The 20,725-nt window shown below is 38.7% G+C and overlaps 2 protein-coding genes across 3 annotated transcripts in view; both read left to right on the forward strand.

Moving 5' to 3' along the window:
* Positions 1-20,662, forward strand: part of LOC118799921 (inter-alpha-trypsin inhibitor heavy chain H3-like) — a 40,581-nt gene extending 19,919 nt beyond the window's left edge. Inside the window, exon 24 of the mRNA XM_036560030.1 lies at positions 20,531-20,662. Within this exon, the coding sequence (XP_036415923.1) occupies positions 20,531-20,534 (4 nt within the window). The 3' untranslated portion in view covers positions 20,535-20,662. The remainder of the gene's footprint in view (positions 1-20,530) is intronic.
* LOC118799922 (inter-alpha-trypsin inhibitor heavy chain H3-like) lies at positions 1,359-20,662 on the forward strand. Of its 2 annotated transcripts, XM_036560032.1 has the most exons (24): positions 1,359-1,528; positions 1,645-1,677; positions 1,791-1,814; positions 3,393-3,547; positions 3,681-3,785; positions 4,731-4,893; positions 4,994-5,104; positions 6,722-6,850; positions 6,951-7,067; positions 7,166-7,334; positions 10,495-10,620; positions 12,055-12,236; positions 12,473-12,658; positions 12,863-13,002; positions 13,222-13,382; positions 15,530-15,556; positions 15,709-15,735; positions 15,888-15,914; positions 16,057-16,107; positions 16,184-16,297; positions 16,382-16,583; positions 17,444-17,616; positions 19,830-19,941; positions 20,396-20,662. In XM_036560032.1, exons 1-24 carry the CDS (start codon positions 1,436-1,438, stop codon positions 20,532-20,534), a joined length of 2,766 nt encoding a protein of 921 aa, XP_036415925.1. In that variant the 5' UTR covers positions 1,359-1,435; the 3' UTR covers positions 20,535-20,662. The 2 variants fall into 2 exon arrangements, with proteins under 2 accessions (XP_036415925.1, XP_036415926.1); XM_036560033.1 differs by lacking the exon at positions 15,709-15,735.
* Positions 20,663-20,725: the final 63 nt, after the last annotated feature.

Here is a 20,725-nt window from a genome sequence, read left to right on the forward strand (position 1 = left end):
CAGAAGGATAAGCGGCTTAGAAAGTGTATGTGTGTGTGTGTGTGTGTGTGTGGCTTTGGTTAACCGGTGGCTGGCAGAGATGGAGGGGCTGGTGAATGGAGAAAATGTGCCTTGCTGGTCCGTTTATAAAAAAAATGGCACTGGGGTCATTGACCGAGAGCTTACATCTTGTTTACACATTTTATATGATTTAACCTTGACATAACCTTGTTTATAACCAACAACTATCTGTGTTGTTTCTGAGTTTTACTGTTCTACACTGCAAAAAAAGGTCTTTTTACAGGTTATTCCATTGTATAATTTAAACAGAACTTTTTCCTTTTTGCATTTCATTGTAACCTTTTTGTCATTTTTAAAGTTTAGCACTCGCTAACTCAGTGTCTCGGTTTCCCCTTTTGTTCCTGTGTCTGTTTCTTGCTCTGTTTTGTAGGCATGTGCTTTCTGCCATGTGCTTGTGTTTTTGTTTTGGTCCTTTTCCCCCCCACCTTCCCTGATAGGATCCCACCTGTCTGTAGTCTCTGTCGCCTCCCTCTTCCAGGTGTTCCCCATTTGTTCTAGCCTTTATCAAGCCCTTTGTTTGAGTCAGTGTTTTTCTGGTCTGCTTGTTGCTTTGTTAGATGTAGTTGTTGTGTGACTACCTCATGTCTGGTGTGCTGGAAGTGTTTCTTTGTTAAGCTTAGTAGTTTGTTATTTTGTGTTAAATGTTTCTACTAGTTTGTTTTGTTCATTAAAGTCTGCTTGGATTTACGTCAGGCCTCCTTGCTCACTACACAAATGACACTCGGCCCTCAGTACGCAACGTTGTACGGTTTTGCTTTATTGTCAGGATATCACGTTTGAATCTTGGCAATGCTACAGCCCCCTAAAAAGTCTCTAATTGGCACATTATCAATGCTTAGAGGGCTGTTTGGTCTTTGGCTTTGTTCACATTCGCAGGGCAAATCAGTTTCATGTGTCCAGTGTTGGGATGTAATGGAACAAGTATTGGGAATATGTATTCAGAATACAGAAGTTAAGTTATCTGTATTCACTCCAAGACACAATTTGTAACCTGGTGGCGGTACAGCAGGATTTCAATAGACAAAGACTGAGGGAACGTTGTTATGGAGGTTTGTTTATACTTGCTAAACATAATGCCCAAGCATTTTATTATTTTATGTGTTATTAGTAAAACTTTCATTTGTAGTCAGTGTGAATTATGTTGTTCAAAATGAGAGTGCAGTTCTCTGGACTGAGCAGTTACAGTGTCACCTGGATCAGCTGATGAAGGGCTTGGTAAGGTAAACGTTTGCATAAGCTATTGGTTGATGTAGATTTAACCAAATCGGGACAGAGTTTTTACTGGCTGAACAGAGTAAACGCAGTTTACTGATTCACCAACGCTGATTTATCTAAGAGCTCTGGTACAGAGCCAGAGCTGATCTCCGGATTCATCATGACCACAGTGTGGACCGCATTGTTGCTTTGTGTGTCTATTTACTTGTGCATTCCGTTGGGGTCTTATGGTGCATTAATAGTCTCAAGAGAGGTAATATTCAATGATTCAAAAGGAACAAAATGCATATTATTGTGTATTTAGTGTCCACTGTTGATCCTTTTTTGTCATATGTTATTAAATAGAACGCACTCTGTCATCTCTTTTAGGATAGTGATGGCAGCGTCAGCAGGCTTTTAAAGGTATCACCATATGTTTGAGTTTTCAGCATTACGAAAAGTAAATGATGTAATGCACATTGTGCCACACGCTGTTGTAAAACACCACTAATTTTTTTGCAATGACCTTCCTGCAGAAACGAAGTGTGAACAGCGCTGAGGTAAGTTTAACTGCATCTAAAATCAAGTATTTGTGTAAAGCTTTTTGTTTCTATGTGATTTTATGTTCAACTCCACCAGTAATAAACAAGACTAACAGTCAAGAAGTCTCTGACCTCCCCCCACGTTAGCGATCAGTATCAGTCAAAGTTCACTTACATAGAAAGAAAATAACTTGAATTAAAAAATGTCATGAAATCTTGTAACTTTAAACTCATGTATGTAAAGCAAATTATTGCATTGGAAAAACTTGCAAATTCTACATTTGTATGGTTTACAATTTTAGCCCCAGAGATCTAGTTAAGACATCTGTGTTGGTTTGTGTATCAAAAACAGCTATAATTCATTACATTTTTTAAAATACTTTCCAACCTCTCTTTATCTCTTAGAATTACACAAGCTGTTTTTGTTACTGTGCCTTTAAGACTGATATATGTAAATGATCTCTGTTCTGATTGGCTGCCCTGTATTCTAAAGGCAGTCCATGCTGAAATAATCTCTATAACATCTACAGGAATAAGTAGGGTTTAATTGCTGTAAGCTGAACAGGCTAATGTATGTAAATGTATTGTTTTTTGTGACATCAAAAAATGGATCAATTAAAAACGGACTGGTTTTGCAGCCTAATTTCCTTATATGGACTGTCTGGACCAGTCCATATAAGGAAATTAGGCTGAAGGTATGTTTTGAAACTTTAGCAATGTTTACAGATTACAGCAAAAAAAGCAAATATGCTTTTAGGGGGTTACAAGAACCAATTCCAAAGGTACAAGAGAGAGCTTCTTAATGTTTATCTAATTGTATTTTGGCCAAAACTTTGTGGACACCCCTCCTAATTATTAAGTTCAAATTTCTTTGACACACTCACTGTTAACAAGTGTATGAAATCAAGCACACAGCCCTGTAATTTAAATAGACAAATGCTGGCAGAATGGTCATACTGGAGACCTCAGTGACTCTAAACATGGCACTGCCACAGTATGTCACCTTTGCCAAAAGTCAGTTCTTCAAATTACTGCCCTGCTAAATCTGTCCCAGTCAGCGGCATTATTGTAAAATGGAAGCATCAAGAAGCAGCCACACAGTGGTAGACCTCACAAATTCACAGAGCAGGGCCACCAAGGGCTTATGCATGAAGCACATAAAGAGTTCCAAACTGCCTCTGGAAGCAACATCAGCAGGAGGTTCATGACATTGGTTTCCATGGCAGAGTAGCCACAGACAAGCCTTAGATCATTATGTGCATTTTGTTATGTTGTTTAAACTGATGCACACCGAGAAGCTTCATGGCAATGTATTATTTATTTGTTTACTGTATGTATTCTGTATAGTTCACTAATGTAAGCACCAGCTTTACTAAGATAAATTCCTCATACACACAAGTCTACTTGGTTAATAACACACACACATTATCTATGCCACTTATTGTTCTGGGTTGTGCGTGGTGCTGGAGCCTATCCCAGCAGTCATCGGGCGAAAGACAGGAAACACCCTGGACAGGTCGCCAGTCCATCGCAGGGCTCAGATAAAAGATTTAAAATTGATCCTGTTCAAGATGGTTCCATCTCCGTTTTATCCAGATAGAGGTGCAGAATGTGAAGATAGACTGCAAGGTGGCGTCTCGTTTCGCACACACTGTCATGACCTCCACAGCTCTGAACAAGGCCAACGTCTCACAGGAAGTGTTCTTTGAAGTGGAGTTACCGAAGACGGCCTTCATCACCAACTTCAGCATGTCAGTCATGTTCAGTTTATACTGACAATTCAACTGAAAACTAAAAGTATAACCTGCATGTTCAATGCATGTTTACACAGAAAGTCATCAAGTCCGTAATTATGTTTTCAAGTGTGCCTTAACATAATTTCAGGGAGATTGACGGCAAGACATATGTGGGAGAGGTAAAAGAAAAGGAGAAAGCCAAGAAGCAGTATGAGAAGGCTGTGTCGTCTGGACAGACCGCTGGTCTAGTCAAGTGAGTTATGGAAAGGTTGATATATAATAAACAAAAGGCCTACATAAGCATTAAATGACATAAAATAATGACAGGCGTAACTTGAGATAGCAAGAAAACAAAATGAATTTGTTACTAGTTTCTGTATGTTAGTGCATGTCAGATGACATATTTGTTGCCAAATAAGAAAGACAAATTTGCACGTTGTGAAATTTCAGCTAACATTATTGCATGTTTTAAAGTTGGTGCTGATGTATGACACAAATTGAAACCAGCAGGCAAAAAAGGTCAGACATATGGAGTGCGATCAGGCTACCATGGAGCCCCTAAGTCAGGGGTGGCAATCTGCAGTCCTGGAGGGCTAGTGAGCAGCACAGTTTAGTGATGTTCCTGCTCTTAACACACCCACTAATCCTGTGAATAAACTACTGAGTTGAGTCAGTAGAAAAATCTGTGTGGGACACCTGCCCTCCGGGACTGGAGCTCACCAGCCCTGTCCTAAGGGACTGTGGTTTAAGGTAAAGACATTGTGTTCCCTTGCAATAATTATGCATATGAGTAGCAGTCTAGCTAACTTACATTTTTTAAAGTCGTTTTGATTGTTGTTTACGTTTTAGCTGTGAGTATATTATCAGTTGCTTGGTAACAGACATAACAATCAATTATCAACCTCAATCGAGTAGCTTAGGATTTCCTAACTTGAGAGAAGATATGATTCTGTAAGATAATACGTAATTTATAAATTAAGATAAGACTTGCTTCTGTAATGTGAAATTGTAAAAAATCTTATAATGAACTTATGAGACCTTAAATTAGATTGGGCAATATAAAAATAGGAAGTTTAGGAAAATAGGAAGTTTAGGAAGATAGGAGGGCAATACAGACCCTGTCCTATAAAAGCAATCAAACATTCAAGGTTGTGTGTTATCACAAATAAATGATAGTGTTGCATTTTGGTCTTTTCAGAGCCTCAGGCAGAAAGATGGAGAAGTTCTCTGTGTCTGTGAACATCGCCGCCAACAGCAACATCACATTCACACTTACTTATGAGGAGCTCCTTCAGCGTCGCTTTGGCAAATATGAGATCATGATTAGAGTCAAACCCAAAGAACTGGTCCAACACTTTGAGGTGCAGTAGGTTAATAACTGCTTAATCTCTTGTTATTTATCTCTCTTTGTCTCCGACACCTTCAGGAACCTGCATTTCATTTGCACAATCTTACCTACAGATTGCTGCAGATATTTATGAGCCGCAAGGCATTGCGTTTCTGGACACTCATGCCACTTTCATCACCAATGAACTGCTCCCCCTGGTGGAGAAAACTGTTACTGACAAAAAGGTGATTATTTTAATGTAAAATTTATTTCTAGGGATCGATCATAATTGGCAGATAATTTGATGCCATGTTTATTTTATTCTAGAAGAGAAAATTGTTTAGGTAAAACAGGGCTACTATGCTAAAATGTTTAATCAATTTTAAGCACTTTTAATCCTGTGCAAATGAAAATGCGCATTGGTATCTGCTTTATCAAATATGTACGTGAAATTGTTTTAAAAAGGGGTCGGCCCAAAAATCACACATCTGTGCACCCTTATTTATTACTATACTGGCTAATCAAGTACACTGGCCGTCATTGCAGCTGACAATTGAAATTATATTTGGATTTTAAAGGGTTAATAAACCCTAGTGTCAAAAAGACATTGCAAATAATAAGTACTTTCATTAACAAACACTGCTAGAATTTTTAGGAATTACTAGCATTTAATTTCAGTGCAGTCTAGCTGTTCTTTGCATGTACATTTTTAAAGGAATAATTTGGTGTAAAATCAAATTAACACGAGTTTCTACTCACTTCAAAAGCAGTACATCAACTTCAACATGTTTGATGTCCGATTTTTTCTTCTTTGGTTTAGACTGGAGCTGCCAGGCTAACACTGCTAACAAACACTAAAAGTAAATAGTCACCAAAACCAATGTGGCAAAATCTTCATAAATTTGCTTCAAATGGTGTTGATAAGCTACGTAAACTAGTTTTAAAAGAGTATGTAGTAAAAAGGCATGGACCAGCCTATAATTGGAACCATATTAATCATCTGCACAATATACTGCTTTCCAAGACCATTCTGCCTTCAAACTCTGGGAGGCTGGAGTACAGGAGCATGTAGTAAAATGTCTTGAGGTGCCACAATCTAACTACAGCATCATTTAAAGTTTCCAGTCAAGTGGAAAATTTGAATAAGAAACTAAGTTTGGCATTGTGCTAATTGGTGGGTCCAGGGAGTCACTGGTGGGTCCAGCATCCAACACATACGTTCATGGTTCATTTGTGCAGAACATGTGGTCGTTAATTTCTAAATTGGAGATTGTATTGATTTTCTGAGTGCACTCGTTTAGCTTCTCCACTTATGTTACCCTACAATGTGTCCGAATTCTTGTAGCACCATCTTTGATTGTCTTGTGTGGAATGATACCAAATTGTGGTCAGGAAAGAAGCGATTCGTGTTATCCTAAAGGGCAACTCAATCTTTTAGCTACACTGAGAAGTTTAAGTTTGTTTTTATAGTTCATAGAAAGTCATAAAATGTTCTAAATCACAGCGACTTGCCTGTGCGACCTGATGCAGTTTAAGTGAGTAGAGAAGTTTTAGGCATGTATTGACAAACGGTTTGGGGGAATTTTGACTTCATGTTTTTTAGCAACATTAGCCTTGTAGCTCCAGTTCTAAAATAAAGAAGCAAAAATTTGACACCAAACATGTCTTGGCTGATTTGGTGTAAGTGGAAAGTCAAGTAAATGTTTTTTTTTTTTACATAAAAAAAAATGTAATGCAAATGATCAATGATCATGTAAATGGTCTTTTTTTTGTGAAACTATTCATTCAAACTGATGAATACTAAGCAGAGACAGTGGTAAGATGAGTGCATTGTCCTGACTTCCTTTGATCCTCCTATTCAGGCCCACCTGTCCTTTTCTCCAACTCTGGACCAGCAGAGGAAATGCCCAGACTGTGACGGTACACTAATAGATGGAGATTTCTTCATTAAGTATGATGTCAAACGAGCAGAGGATCTCGGTGACATTCAGGTTCAGTTTTTCATAGTGCCATTTACAAGCAAACAAAATTTATTAATTTATCAAAGACAGCTCTTCCTTGTTGAGTAATGACTATCTCTCTGTGTTTTAGATAGTGAATGGGTACTTTGTACATTTCTTTGCCCCAGCTGATTTGCTGCGATTGCCAAAGAATGTAGTATTTGTGTTTGACAACAGTGGATCAATGAGTGGTAAAAAGATGGAACAGGTATGTTCAAAGGGAGTATTGTAAAGTCCGACTGAAAAAGATCCAATAGCTAACACTGTGCCCACTTTGGTGTTTGAATTTTGCGAAACCTTTCACAGACTAAAGAGGCACTACTGACCATTCTCAGCGACTTGAATCCGGAAGACCATTTTGGGCTGATCAGGTTTGACCATACGATTCAAAAATGGAGACCATCAGTGAGCAAGGCAACGCAGGAAAATGTGAAAGCAGCAAAAGAGTTTGTAAAAAACATATACGCAGCTGGAGGTATGTATCTGTATAAATGGTCCAGTGAATTACAACCCTGTTTGGTTTGTTGTGCAAAATGTATATTTAAAAAAGACATGAATCTGTAGTTAAAATCATTGCATTTTCTCAGGAACGCTTCCGAAAACCATTGTCTGTAAACACTGTCGTCGCTGCATCCACAAATGCAAGTTAAAACTTTACAATGCAAAGAAGAAACCATATATAAAAAGAACACAGAAACACTGACGCCTTCTCTGGGTGTGAGCTTATTTAAGATGGACTGAGGCGAAGTGGAAAAGTGTCCTGTGATCTTATGAATCAAAATTTTAAGTTCTTTTTGGAAATCATGGATGCGTGTCCTCCGGACTAAAGAGAAGAGGGACCACCCGGCTTGTTATCAGCGCACAGTGCGCAAGCCAGCATCCATGATGGTGTGGGGGGTACATTAGTGCACATGGCATGGTTGGCTTGCAGATCTGTGAAGGCACCATTAATGTTAAACGATATATACAGGTTTTGGAGCAACAAATGCTGCCATTCAGATAATGTTTTTTTCAGGGTAGGCCTTGCTTATTTCAGCAAGACAACAGCAACCCACATTCTGCACGTATTATAACAACAAAGTTTTTACTACTCCGTGGCAAAAGAGTCCTGGTGCTTAACTGGCCTGCCTGCAGTCCAGACCTGTCACCTTTGTAAATCATTTGGCGTGTTGAATTAAAAAATGCGACCAAGATGACCCCGAATTGTTGAGCAGCTGAATTCCTATATCAAGCAAAAACATTGCATTTCAATTTCAAAACTACAGCAGTTGGTCTCCTCAGTTCCCAAACACTCACAGAGTGTTGTTAAAAGAAGAGGTGATGCAACACCATAGTAATAATGCCCCTGTCCCAGCATTTTTGAAACATGTTGCTGGCATTAAATTCAAAATGGGCATATCTTTTTCAAAAAACAAGAAATTTTTTTAGTTTCAACATTTTGTATGTTATCTGCACTATTTTCAATTAAACATAGGGTTTAAATGATTTGCATATTATTGCATTTTGTTGTTATTTACATTTTGCACAGTGTCCCAACATTTTTGGAAACGGGGTTGTTGGGACAGTATGTGAAATGCAAATAAAACAGACCTGTATTAAAATGGAAATGGTACAAAAACACAATACTCGGTCATTTAATTTCTTGTTTTCTCAAACTTTAGTGCTATAATTTGAAAGTCTAGTCCACTGACAATACTTTTGTCAATACGTTTTTCAGTATGCAGTGCCGCCTGAGAGCTCAAAGATCACCAGCAAATATTGTTTTTTGGCCTTGTCCCGTTACATACAGAGATTTCTCTGGATTCTCTTGGAGTCTTTTAATAATATGTACCGTAGATGATGAAAAGCAAAAGTTCTTTGCTATTTTAGGTTGTGAAACATTATTCTTGAACTGTTGCAATATTTGCTTGTGCAGTCTTTCACAGAGTGGTGAACCCATCCTCATCTTTACTTCTGAAAGACTTTTTATACCCAGTCATGTTACTGACCCGTTGCCAATCAACCACCAGGTGTTCTTTTAGCATTGCATTGTTTTTATTTACATTTTGCACAGCATCCTGACTTTTTTGGAAATGGTTGTATTTATAACTGGCGAATTTGTGTATTGCTGGTGACCGGATGATTGTTTGGGGATCTAATAAGTTACTAGACTAGCACATGTTAAGCTAGCTCAGGAAAGGAGGAGTTCAGGAAAATAAATTCCCCCATAAACAGGTTTCGCCACAGCTGCAAAGATACACCAATGTTCTCTCTGGCTTGACCTCTTGCTTTATCCAATCTCTTTTTGTTAGAACGCTTTTCTACTTCTGACTTTCTTTTCTTTTTTGTTTAGCAGTTCAAGCTGTTGCGGGAAGCTGTGTAACATTCTTCACCATTCTTGTAAACTTAGCTCGCTGCCTTTCAGCTGTGTGTGTGTGTGTGTGTGTGTGTGTGTGTGTGTGTGTGTGTGTGTGTGTGTGTGGGGAGCTGTATGGTGGACTGCATGTGTGCTCATGCGCAAATGAGTACACATGCAGAGCACTTGCATGTGGGCAGATAATGAGGTAGGTAGGTAGAGAGGCAGGTAGGCCTTCCAATCATTTCATTCAGTCCAAATGAAGTGATTAGATGGGTTTTTACAGTCCTGTAGCCTTCACAGGTAATGTTTTTTTCTATTTGTCATCACAGCACTGAATTTATTGATTCCTATCAGGATGTAAAGAGTACTTCAAGGAGTATAACAAAAATATTCTTAAAATAAATCACCTACCTCACCTTCAATCACAGGCTAAGCATCGAAACCTGGATTAATCACAGCCTGCATATCTAAACCTGGATTAATCACAGCCTGCATATCTAAACCTGGATTAATCACAGCCTGCATATCTAAACCTGGACTAATCACAGCCTGACCTGAAGATCTAAACCTGGACTAATCACAGCCTGACCTGAGGATCTAAACCTGGACTAATCAGTCTTGAGTATCCAAACCTAACCTGGATTAATCATAGCCTTGAGTATCTAAACCTGGATTAATCATAGCCTGAGTATTAATAGAGAAAGTTCTTAACCACTGTTGTAAAACAGGTTAACCACATCTGTTTTTGTGAGGTTTTGTGATTCATTCAGAAAGCATAAGTTGAACCTGCTTCGTTTCCAGAGATTCCAGATCCACTACTTCTTGTTGCTCAACTACAGGCCAAAACAAATGCCACAATGTCAGCACCAAAAAAAAAACAAAAAACATACCTATACCTTAAAGCTTTTGTTCTTCTCTGTTTTTTGTCTCCAGATGCATATGTTTTTTGTTGCTGTTTTTTCCCCTCACTCAAGCATCTTAGGCAACATAATGGTACAATAATAATTCAGAAGTTGTTGGGGCCCCCTAGTGGCAACGGAGCCCTAAGTAGCTGCTTATGTCACTTATTAGGAGGAGCTGGGACTTGTTTACTTACAAATGTGTTATCCTTTAAACAACAAAACATTTGTTTTAACCATTATGCTTTCATAATTATGTACTATCATTATTTCATGACTATAATTAGGCATGTCCACCTTACATTTGAATTTGTTTGTTTTTGTTGTTTTTTTTAATAAAAAAAGGGGAAAAAGATTACCGTTTTACTGAGACTTTCCCATGTCTTTTTTTCCATTAGGGACAAATATCAATGATGCTCTTCTTTTGGCTGTGGACATGCTAACTGCAGCTAAGGAAAACAAGATCATCTCAGATAACAGTGCCTCCATGATCATCCTACTGACAGACGGACGTGCCAATGCAGGTATTTGCTTGAATGCAAATATATGACATAGTACACAAAACTCATTAAAGACAAAAACTTAAGGTTCCAGTGAAAAAGGGACATTAGACATTAGATTGAATGGTTGTGATTTTTAAGAATATGGGCGTTTCATATGTTGCATACATATCAGCATTTTGCAAAGTGCAAATGGTAGTTACAGCAAGTATTGATGTGAGTATACATCAATAGTTGCTTGAATTTCTTGAAATCATGTTGAACATGTACCTAAGCCAGGTCTGTGTGTTCCTTGCTTCAGTGGTGATGCTGCAGTAGGTAATGAGCGGAGAAAGCACAGCACACAAAGTTTTTCTGTTTTAAACAAAATTCCAAAAATGTTTTTTAGAAAATGCCTCATATTTAGAGTAACATTTCAGTTAATTCAGTACACTGGTCCAAAAATTGACTTATGATTTTATCTGGTCCTTCATTCATTAAATCTGTTTTTAAAGGACAGTGAAAGGCAAGCACATACAATACTGTGCAGAGTCAGAAAAATTTCTAGTTACTCATTTTTCAGGAGATATTTCATAGGAAGTTAGACATATAATCCATTTACGCAAGGAAGGGGGGAGTCGAAGAAAAATAGTTTCCAAAACAAAAAGTAAAAAAAAAATTAAAATTGGGACTCCTAACAACTGTACAAGACCTAGTAGATCACCAAAACTGTCCCCATCATATAAACAGCACCTAAAGCTTTCATCTTTGAGAGACAGGAGAAAATCAAGCTCCGTTCTTGCTTTAGATCTGAAAACATCCACAGGTGTTTCTGTCCATCCTTCCACTGTGAGAGGACGACACAGCACTATGAGTCTGAATAGATGTGTAGCTGTTAAGAAGCCGTTACTGAGAAAAGGAAATAAACACAAAAGTATTTGCTAATCAACATTTGCTAATCAAACAAAGATGAGCTCCTGGTGTTGTCTGAATGGTGTACTGGAGTCCTCACTGAGAAAAGTTTGCAAATCAAACAAAGAAGCTGCTTGTGTCCTCAACAATGGACTGACCACTCCATACAGAGTTTGGGATTACTTGGATCGTGAGAAGCAGAAAATAAAACCAACATCTAAGACTGAACTATGGAGGTGTGGAAAAATATCCCTTTAAAAAACACAAGCAAGTGTTCCAAAAAGAATGGAAGCTGTAATAAAGACAAAGAGTGAACACACTAAATACTGTTAAATATATGTTGCTTCTTGAGGCTGAAAAATAAATAACTTGTATATAATGGCCATTTTGACTAGAAATTAAATAAAAGAAGGGTGGGTCCTGTAGGTCTGGTAAACTGAATGCCATACCACTTTATACCTTTTGTTTGTTCAAGGATGGCTCATTTTTAGATCCCTGTTCAAAAGAACAATTCCTTTAATAAAAATAAAATGAGATCTTTTTGAAAAATGCTACATTCACTTCTAGGTGAAGGTCGTCTGTCCAAGATTCAAGAGAATGTCCAGGATGCCATTGGTGGAAACATGAGCCTCTTCTGCTTGGGCTTTGGCTATGATGTGGACTATAATTTTCTGGATGTGATGGCCAAGCAGAATGATGGTCTGGCTCGCAGGATCTATGAGGCATCAGATGCTGTTCTTCAGCTGCAGGTAGGAACCTGCTGTATTTAACTGGGCCTTAAATGATAATTCTGCTGTTTTTGACCTGAACCCCTGTTTCATTGCAATAGCGTTCTGTCTGCGTCCCCAAGTGCTTATTTTGATGACTGGCGCTGTATTTCGTAACCAAAAAAGGCATCAAGCTATTTTTTACTGATAGTGAGAAGATGTATCAAGTTAAACACATGATGGACATTGCTCATCTTGCTAATATTGTTTATGTAAAGGGATTCTACAATGAAGTGGCAAGTCCTCTCCTATCAGAAGTGCATTTTAAATACCCAGAAGACACGGTGAACTCCCTGACTGGCAGCTACTTCAAGCAGTTCTTCAACGGCTCTGAGATTGTGGTCGCAGGCCGACTGAACGACATCGAGATGAACGATTTTGCAGTGGAAGTTTCGGCTCAGGGGGTGAGACATGAAACTTTAAAGGACAATAAGGCATCAACTCTTTAAAAATCACTCACTGTACACATTTACATAGTAATTGTATATTAAAATGTGCAGAAGTGTGTTCTCTGTAGGGGATGTGTTTAAACGTTAGTTTTCTGTCCAGTGAAAATAAGAATTTTTCCATCTGAAATGCTCTTATGTAATCTCTGTCTTTTTCACCAGGAAGAGAATGACTTTGTGATAAAAGGTCAGGCCACTGCTCAGAAGTGGGATACCATTTTTCCTGATCAAGAGTACATTTTTGGAGACTTCACAGAGCGTCTCTGGGCATATCTGACCATCCAACAGCTCTTGGATAAAAAGTGAGTGTGAAAACGGCTTGAATTTATAAAGGTACATTCATTTATACCAGCCATTTTTCTTCATTAATTGAAAAAATGTTCAGTTATTACATGAAAAATCACAGAAGTGGGGGGAAAAGACATGCTGTGTGGTCTTTGAATGATTAAAGTAGGGAAATGTATCCCAACAAGTACATTTCCATCCATATATTGTAAAATAAGACTCCCATTTACTCACAGAGACAAGGGTACATCTGAAGAGAAGGTGAACGCCACGGCTGAAGCACTGGAACTCTCGCTGAAGTATAACTTTGTCACCCCGCTGACCTCTATGGTGGTCACTAAGCCTGAAACTGATGAAAAGCCAGAGGACACTATGATTGCTGAGAAGTTAACTGAAGGTATAACAAAAATCTCAATGTTTATCCAAATGTTTAAAGCTGTTTTAATGTTTAATATTCTGTCAGAAACAACCATTAAGTATAAGTTACTTATTTGTCAGGAGAGTTTCCAAAACTGATTTCAAAACATCTTTAAAAAATATAGAGAAAATGGGGCTCCTCATAACTGTGCAAGACCTGGTTGACCAACAAAATTGTCCCCATCAGATAAACAGAACTTTAAGCTTTCGTCTTGGAGAAAGACGAGAAAATCAAGCTCCACTCTTGCTTCAGATCTCAAAAAATCCACAGGTGTTTCTGTCCATCCTTCCACTGTGAGAAAACTTCTCTGAAAGGGTCTGAAGGGATTTGTAGCTGCCATAAAGGCCTTGCTGAGAAAAGGAAATAGACAAAAACAAGAACATTTGCAAATTAAACTAAAAGCTGCTTGTATTCTCAGAACAATAGATGCCACCCAGAGTCTAGACCTCAACATCACTGAATGTGTTTGGGATTACTTACACTATATTGCCAAAAGTATTCACTCACCCATCCAAATCATTGAATCAGTCACTTCCATGGCCACAGGTGTATAAAACCAAGCACCTAGGCCTGCAGACTGCTTCTACAAACATTTGTGAAAGAGTGGGTCGCTCTCAGGAGCTCAGTGAATTCCAGCGTGGTACTGTGATAGGATGCCAGTCGTGAAATTTCCTCGCTACTAAATATTCCACAGGCAACTGTCAGTGGTACTGTAACAAAGTGGAAGCGATTGGGAACGACAGCAACTCAGCCACGAAGTGGTAGGCCACGTAAAACGACAGAGCGGGGTCAGCGGATGCTGAGGCGCATAGTGCACAGAGGTCGCCAACTTTCTGCAGAGTCAATCACTACAGACCTCCAAACTTCATGTGGCCTTCAGATTAGCTCAAGAACAGTGTAGAGAGCTTCATAGAATGGGTTTCCATAGCTGAGCAGCTGCATCCAAGCCTTACATCACGAAGCGCAATGCAAAGCGTTAAATGCAGTGGTGTAAAGCGCCGCCACTGGACTCTAGAGCAGTAGAGATGTGTTCTCTGGAGTGACAAATCGTGCTTCTCCATCTGGCAATCCGATGGATGAGTCTGGGTTTGGCAGTTGCCAGGAGAACGGTACTTGTCTGACTGCATTGTGCCAAGTGTAAAGTTTGATAGAGGGGGGATTATGGTGTGGGGTTGTTTTTCAGGAGTTGGGCTCGGCCCCTTAGTTCCAGTGAAAGGAACTCTTAATGCTTCAGCAGACCAAGAGATTTTGGACAATTTCATGCTCCCAACTTTGTGGGAACAGTTCGGGGAGTTTGGCCCCTTCCTGTTCCAACATGACTGTGCACCAGGGCACAAAGCAAGGTCCATAAAGACATGGATGAGCAAGTTTGGTGTGGAAGAACTTGACTGGCCTGCACAGAGTCCTGGCCTCAACCCGATAGAACATCTTTGGGATGAATTAGAGCGGAGACTGCGAGCCAGGCCTTCTCGTCCAACATCAGTGTCTTACCTCACAAATGCGCTTCTGGAAGAATGGTCAAAAATTCCCGTAAACACACTCCTGAACCTTGTGGAAAGCCTTCCCAGAAGAGTTGAAGCTGTTATAGTTGCAAAGGGTCGGCCGACATCATATTAAACCCTATGGATTAAGAATGTGATCTCACTCAAGTTCATATGCGTGAGAAGGCAGAGGAGCGAATACTTTTGGCAATATAGCGTATATCGTTAGAGGGAGAAAATTGAACCAACTTCTAAGACTGAACTGTCAGATTACTTTGAAAAACTTATAACAAGTCTTTCAAAAAGAGTGGATGCTGTAATTAAGGCAAAAGGTGGACACATCAAATAGTGGAAAAATGATATTTAGTTATAATTTTTAAAATGTTTTCTTATTAAATATATGTTTTCTGTTTTTTGTGTTTTTTTTTTGTTTTTTTTTCCCTGATCCTAAAAAAATGGATAAATTGTCTTTAATGGTCATTTTTACTGAAAATTAGATCAATGAAGTGTGCTCACTGACTTTTGCACAGTGCTGTAGTGACTATTTCCCAAAGACACTCTACTGTCTATGAGAAACTTTGTTCAGAACCTTTGTCTTGGCACTATATGTCTTTGCATAACAATCTGTTTTGCGTTGATTCACAGATCAGCGTACAGGCATTTCAACTCCATGTAAGAACTCAACCCATTCAATAGATTTTAAAGACTGCATTGTTATTCTGAGCTTCAGTGTCATCTCTATTGCATAACACATGTGATTTGAAATGGAAAGCCATATCATTAAGTGCTGTATCACTAACAATCTGTTTTGCATTGATTCACAGATCAGCATACAGGCGTTTCAACTCCATGTAAGAACTCAACCCATTCAATAGATTTTAAAGACTGCATTGTTATTCTGAGCTTCAGTGTCATCTCTATTGCATAACACATGTGATTTGAAATGGAAAGCCATATCATTAAGTGCTGTATCACTAACAATCTGTTTTGCATTGATTCACAGATCAGCATACAGGCGTTTCAACTCCAAGTAAGAACTCAACCCATTCAATAGATTTTAAAGACTACATTGTTATTCTGAGCTTCAGTGTCATCTCTGTTGCGTAGCAAATGTGATTTGAAATGGAAATAAGAAAACAACCATTTTGTTTTTCTGCTTCATCTGATTCTAGGTCAAACTGTTCCAACCGGTTATAGTTATTTTTCATCACCTATAAATTGGGGTAATCATGTTTATTAAACCTTCTACATAGTAACCAAACACTCAAACAAAAGGTAACTAAACTATTTTGTTGACAGTTGATGGAGATCCACATTTCATCATCGAGTTACCAGATAAAAATGATGCACTGTGCTTCAACATCAATGACAAACCAGGTACCATCTTCAACCTGGTCAAAGACCCTCTGACAGGTGAGCATGTGGTGGTATGCAAAAATGTTTGGACTGTAGGAGTCCTTTGTGAGAGTTCTCTAACATCTAACTTTTTCTTAACAGGCACCGTAGTAAATGGACAAACCATTGGAGACAAGAAGGTGAACCCTGCTAGCAAAGAGAACACCTACTTTGGGCGATTTGGGATCATTCATGAGAAGTTTGGTATCAGATTAATGGTGTCCACACAGGAGATCTTTGTGTCTGAACATGGCAAACAGGCAAAACTCTTCTGGTCTGACAATACCTCTGTCAAAGGCCTCAAGTAAGTAGGATACTGCAATCTTGCTGCTGGCAGTCCTTGAATGCAGATGTTAACAACTATTTTTGATCTGCTTGCATGCCTATATACTAGTGTTGTACACCCACAGCTTGGTTCATACCTTGGGTTTGTTTTTTTGGGGGATTAATTAAATCTGGGTTTAATTAAAACACCGACAATTTGGAACACTTGAGAGAAGGACACTAAAGAGCATGGTAGATTAACTTCACATAAATGAACAACATAAATGAAAATAAATTAATGAATGGATGAATGAATGAATAACAGTTCTATTAAGACCAATCTAAGTGTACAGCTTCCCTATCTTTAAATAGTTATTTACATGTTATAGTGTTAACTGTGAAATGAAAAATGTTTTGTTACATTAGTACTGTAAGAAGTGCTCAACAGTTACTGGGAATGCGTAAGTCTGGCTTTACACACTGAAGTTTTCATGCAACTAGGTGGAAGTAGTTATGGGTCACACAGAACATATTTCCATGCAACTTGACAGTTACACAAAGCAATTAAAATAGTCACATTCAATTACTCTACCAGATCACCAGATTAGCAGTTTGTATTTTTTTAAACATTAAATTGTTCTTGCTATAAAGTCATCTGTGGGGTATAAATTACATATTTGCAGCATTTTTCTCATGTCTGAGCTGGTCAGGGAGTGGGGAGGGTCTCCTTTTCACCTGTCCAATAAACCGAGTAAACCATCTTGTTTTATCTTGTCCATTGAGATCAATGGTTTAAAAGTATGTTGTTTGATGTGATCAAGTCAATGTGTAAGTCAACATGACTAATCAATTTAGTCAATTTAATCAACATAACTGAAGTTCATTTTCTCTTTCTTCCAGCATGGACCTGCAAGTAACCAAAGATCGCAGTCTAACAGTGACACTAAAGAACTCGGTGAAGTTTGTTATCATCCTGCACAAAGTGTGGAAGAAGCACCCCTACCACCAGGACTACCTGGGCTTCTACACCCTGGACAGCCACCTCTTCTCCCAAAGAGTCCATGGCCTACTTGGTAAGACCACCACAGAACTGGAAAACTGAAAGAGATATTTGTATTATGATGAATTTCATGCATTGCAATTTTCAGCTGAGTATAAGAGAAATTTTGAGCTGGACTACGGAGGGTTGTAAACCAGAGGTGGGGACTTGAGTCAGCTCACATACTCGCCCTTAAATGACTCAACTCAACTTCAGCTCGAGACTTAAGTTTAATGACATTTCAGCCTAAGAAAGAAACATGAACAAAACTGATCAAATTAGGAACCACCAACTAAATGGTATATAAATAAAACTTTTCATTTCCAAATTTACTTATTGCAACACTGTTCTCCCATAGCTTAGCATAGTTAGCATAGTAAGGTTTGATACAGCATCAAATTACAATTTTTTCTTGATACAAAAACCTTCAGTCTGAATGAGAGAACAAGGTTCTACAAGTGGTAAACGTGATGTTTAAAGGAAAGAGGCAAAACAACTTGGTTGGCTAGCAGGTAGTATGGAAATGTGCTAGATAGCGCAATAGCTAATACAGCTAATTTAGCAAGCTAAGCATATGTGCTGTAAAAACTACAAACTAACCAATCAGGTTAGGTTGTTTTGCTTCCTTCTTTTAGACACTGGTTCTCTCCTTCAAAGTAAAGGTTTTCAGTGATAAGTTTATTATTTGAAGCTGTGTTGAAACTGACAGGTTTTTAGTAGGGTTTGCTTTTGTACAATGGAGTACCTACAGCTAAAAACAAGAATGAACTAAAAGTGGTTAACTAAAAAGTTAACACAGCACATCTACAGAGAACACACTTCTGCACATTGTGATGGACAATAACTGTTTATTTGCTGTATTTAACATTCATTCAGTACCCCTCCTTGCTTCTACACTCATTGTCCATTTTATCAGGTCCATGTACCATATAGATGCACAACCCTGGTAACATATCTCAGTTGGGACACCCTTCAGAGTAGAGGCAAGGCAATATGATATGATACGATAGTTATTGTTTTTGTGATGTCACATCTGAAGTATACACCAACCAGCTGTAACATTAAAACCACCTCCTTGTTTGTCCATTTTATCAGCTCCACTTACTATATAGGAGCATTTGTGGCTCTACAGTTACAGACTGTAACACACTGTACAGTCCATTTGTTTCTCTGCATACTTTGTTAGCCCCCTTTTACCCTGTTCTTCAATGGTCAGGACCCCCACAGGACCACCACAGAGTAGGTATTATTTGGGTGGTGGATCATTCTCAGCACTGCAGTCACACTGACGTGGCAGTGGAGTGTTAGTATATGTTGTGCTGGTACAAGTGGATCAGACACAGCAGTGCTGCTGTTGTTTTTAAACACTCTGTCCACCCACTGTCCACTCTATTAGGCCCACCCACCTTGCTAGTCCACCACCTCAGAGACATTAGCTCATCTGTTGCTACACAGTTTCATGTTTTCAGTTTTCAGTGGTCACAGGATGCTGTTGGCTGGATATTTTTGGTCGGTGGACTATTCTCAGTCCAGCAGTGACACTGAGATGTTTAAAAACTCCAGCAGCACTGTTGTGTCTGATCCACTCGTACCAGCGCTACACACACCAACACACCATCACCACCAGTGTCACTGCAGTGCTGAGAATGATCCATCACCCAAGTAATATCCACTCTGTGGTGGTCCTGTGGGGGTCCTGACCACCGAAGACCATGGTGAATATGGGCTAAAAAAGTATGCAGAGAAACAGATGGACTACAGTCTGTAATTGTAGAAGTACAAAGTGCACCTATGTGGTAAATCAAGCTGATAAAATGGACAGTGAATGTAGAAACAAAGAGGTGTACTTAATAAAGTGGTTGGTCAGTGTATGTTATGCTTTATTTTTTACAATATGTGGAAACCTAGCAAATAAACAAAGTATGCACAATGCAGCAACATTTGCAAATTTAAGTTTGTTTCTTGTAGAGGATGTGTTAACTTATTTTCACTTAGGAAAACAACAGCAGCAAACTTTGGCGAACTTTGTGTACACAGTCAACATTACAGGACCAATGAATCGTGCCAAGTTCAACTTTCTCTTTTTGTAAAAGTTACTTTAGTGCATTTTTGGTGAAAAGGACTTCTGATAACCAAAGAATATAAGCATTCATTCCTTCATTCATTCATTTATCTGACAGTTTAAGCATGGACTGTTACAGCTTGAAGGTCCAGATGCTTCAGACTTTGTTCTCCTTCCCTCTATAGGACAGTTCTATCATGGTGTACAGTTTGAGGTGAGCGAGCTCTTTCCTGGGAAGGATGCGGACAAACACGATGCCTTCATGTTCGTGAAGGGACACAGGCTTGTAGTCACAAGGTGAATGCAAACCACCAAATACATATTTACTGATGCTGTTTATGATTTATATGAATATACAGTATCCATTAAACATTTGCTTACACTGGAAACGAGGTCTTGAAATATATAAATACATAATGTAAATTTTACAGTACAAAGAGAAATAAGCATGCCTGTTCCACAGTCTAGACTACTCATTGGCTGTGTAAATTACATTCCAAATGACATTATTCCAATAAAAAATCTACTTGGAATGAAATTCATATATCTTTATCTTATCTTTTGTTGCTTGAAAACCCTGTTTCAGCAGCAAGTTTTGATAGTGCATTGCAAACTGGAGCTTACTATGCAAAGCACAACATGAATGCAAACCATATTTCCTGCATAACAGGCTTCAGCGTTTCAATTCCACGTAGACTACAATAGACTATACCTGACGCAAACTCTATACCTCATGACTCTGTGTTAATAGGGGCTGGCAGAAAGACTTCAGAAATGATGTGAAGAATGGAGAAAATGTGCCCTGCTGGTTCATTCATAATAACGGCACTGGGCTCATTGATGGAGACCTCACAGACTACACTGTCTCTGGCCTCTTCAAGACCAACTGAGAGAGAATGTCTGCATTTCAGAAGACTACAGTTCACATGCATATTGAGGCATTTAGTGACAGTCATAAGAGTACATGATGAATGAGCTACATTATACTGTCAGAATAAAAATTATACATGATTCTCAACTGTTTAGAGAAGTTGTGTGTTACTATAGAATTTGTCTTAAAAGGAAGAATTTTGATCAAAAT

The sequence above is a fragment of the Colossoma macropomum genome, unplaced genomic scaffold (assembly GCF_904425465.1).
Source record: "Colossoma macropomum unplaced genomic scaffold, Colossoma_macropomum, whole genome shotgun sequence".
NCBI lineage: Eukaryota > Metazoa > Chordata > Actinopteri > Characiformes > Serrasalmidae > Colossoma > Colossoma macropomum.

What these genes read in the sequence shown, in the direction of transcription:
- LOC118799922 (XM_036560032.1), top strand. Translation starts at nt 1,436, where the DNA reads ATGACCACAGTGTGGACCGCATTGTTGCTTTGTGTGTCTATTTACTTG. An exon ending in TACAGGCGTTTCAACTCCAA is followed by an intron (nt 15,915 to 16,056) that starts GTAAGAACTCAA and finishes ATCTGATTCTAG; the next exon opens with GTCAAACTGTTCCAACCGGT. An exon ending in AAGAGTCCATGGCCTACTTG is followed by an intron (nt 17,617 to 19,829) that starts GTAAGACCACCA and finishes TTCCCTCTATAG; the next exon opens with GACAGTTCTATCATGGTGTA.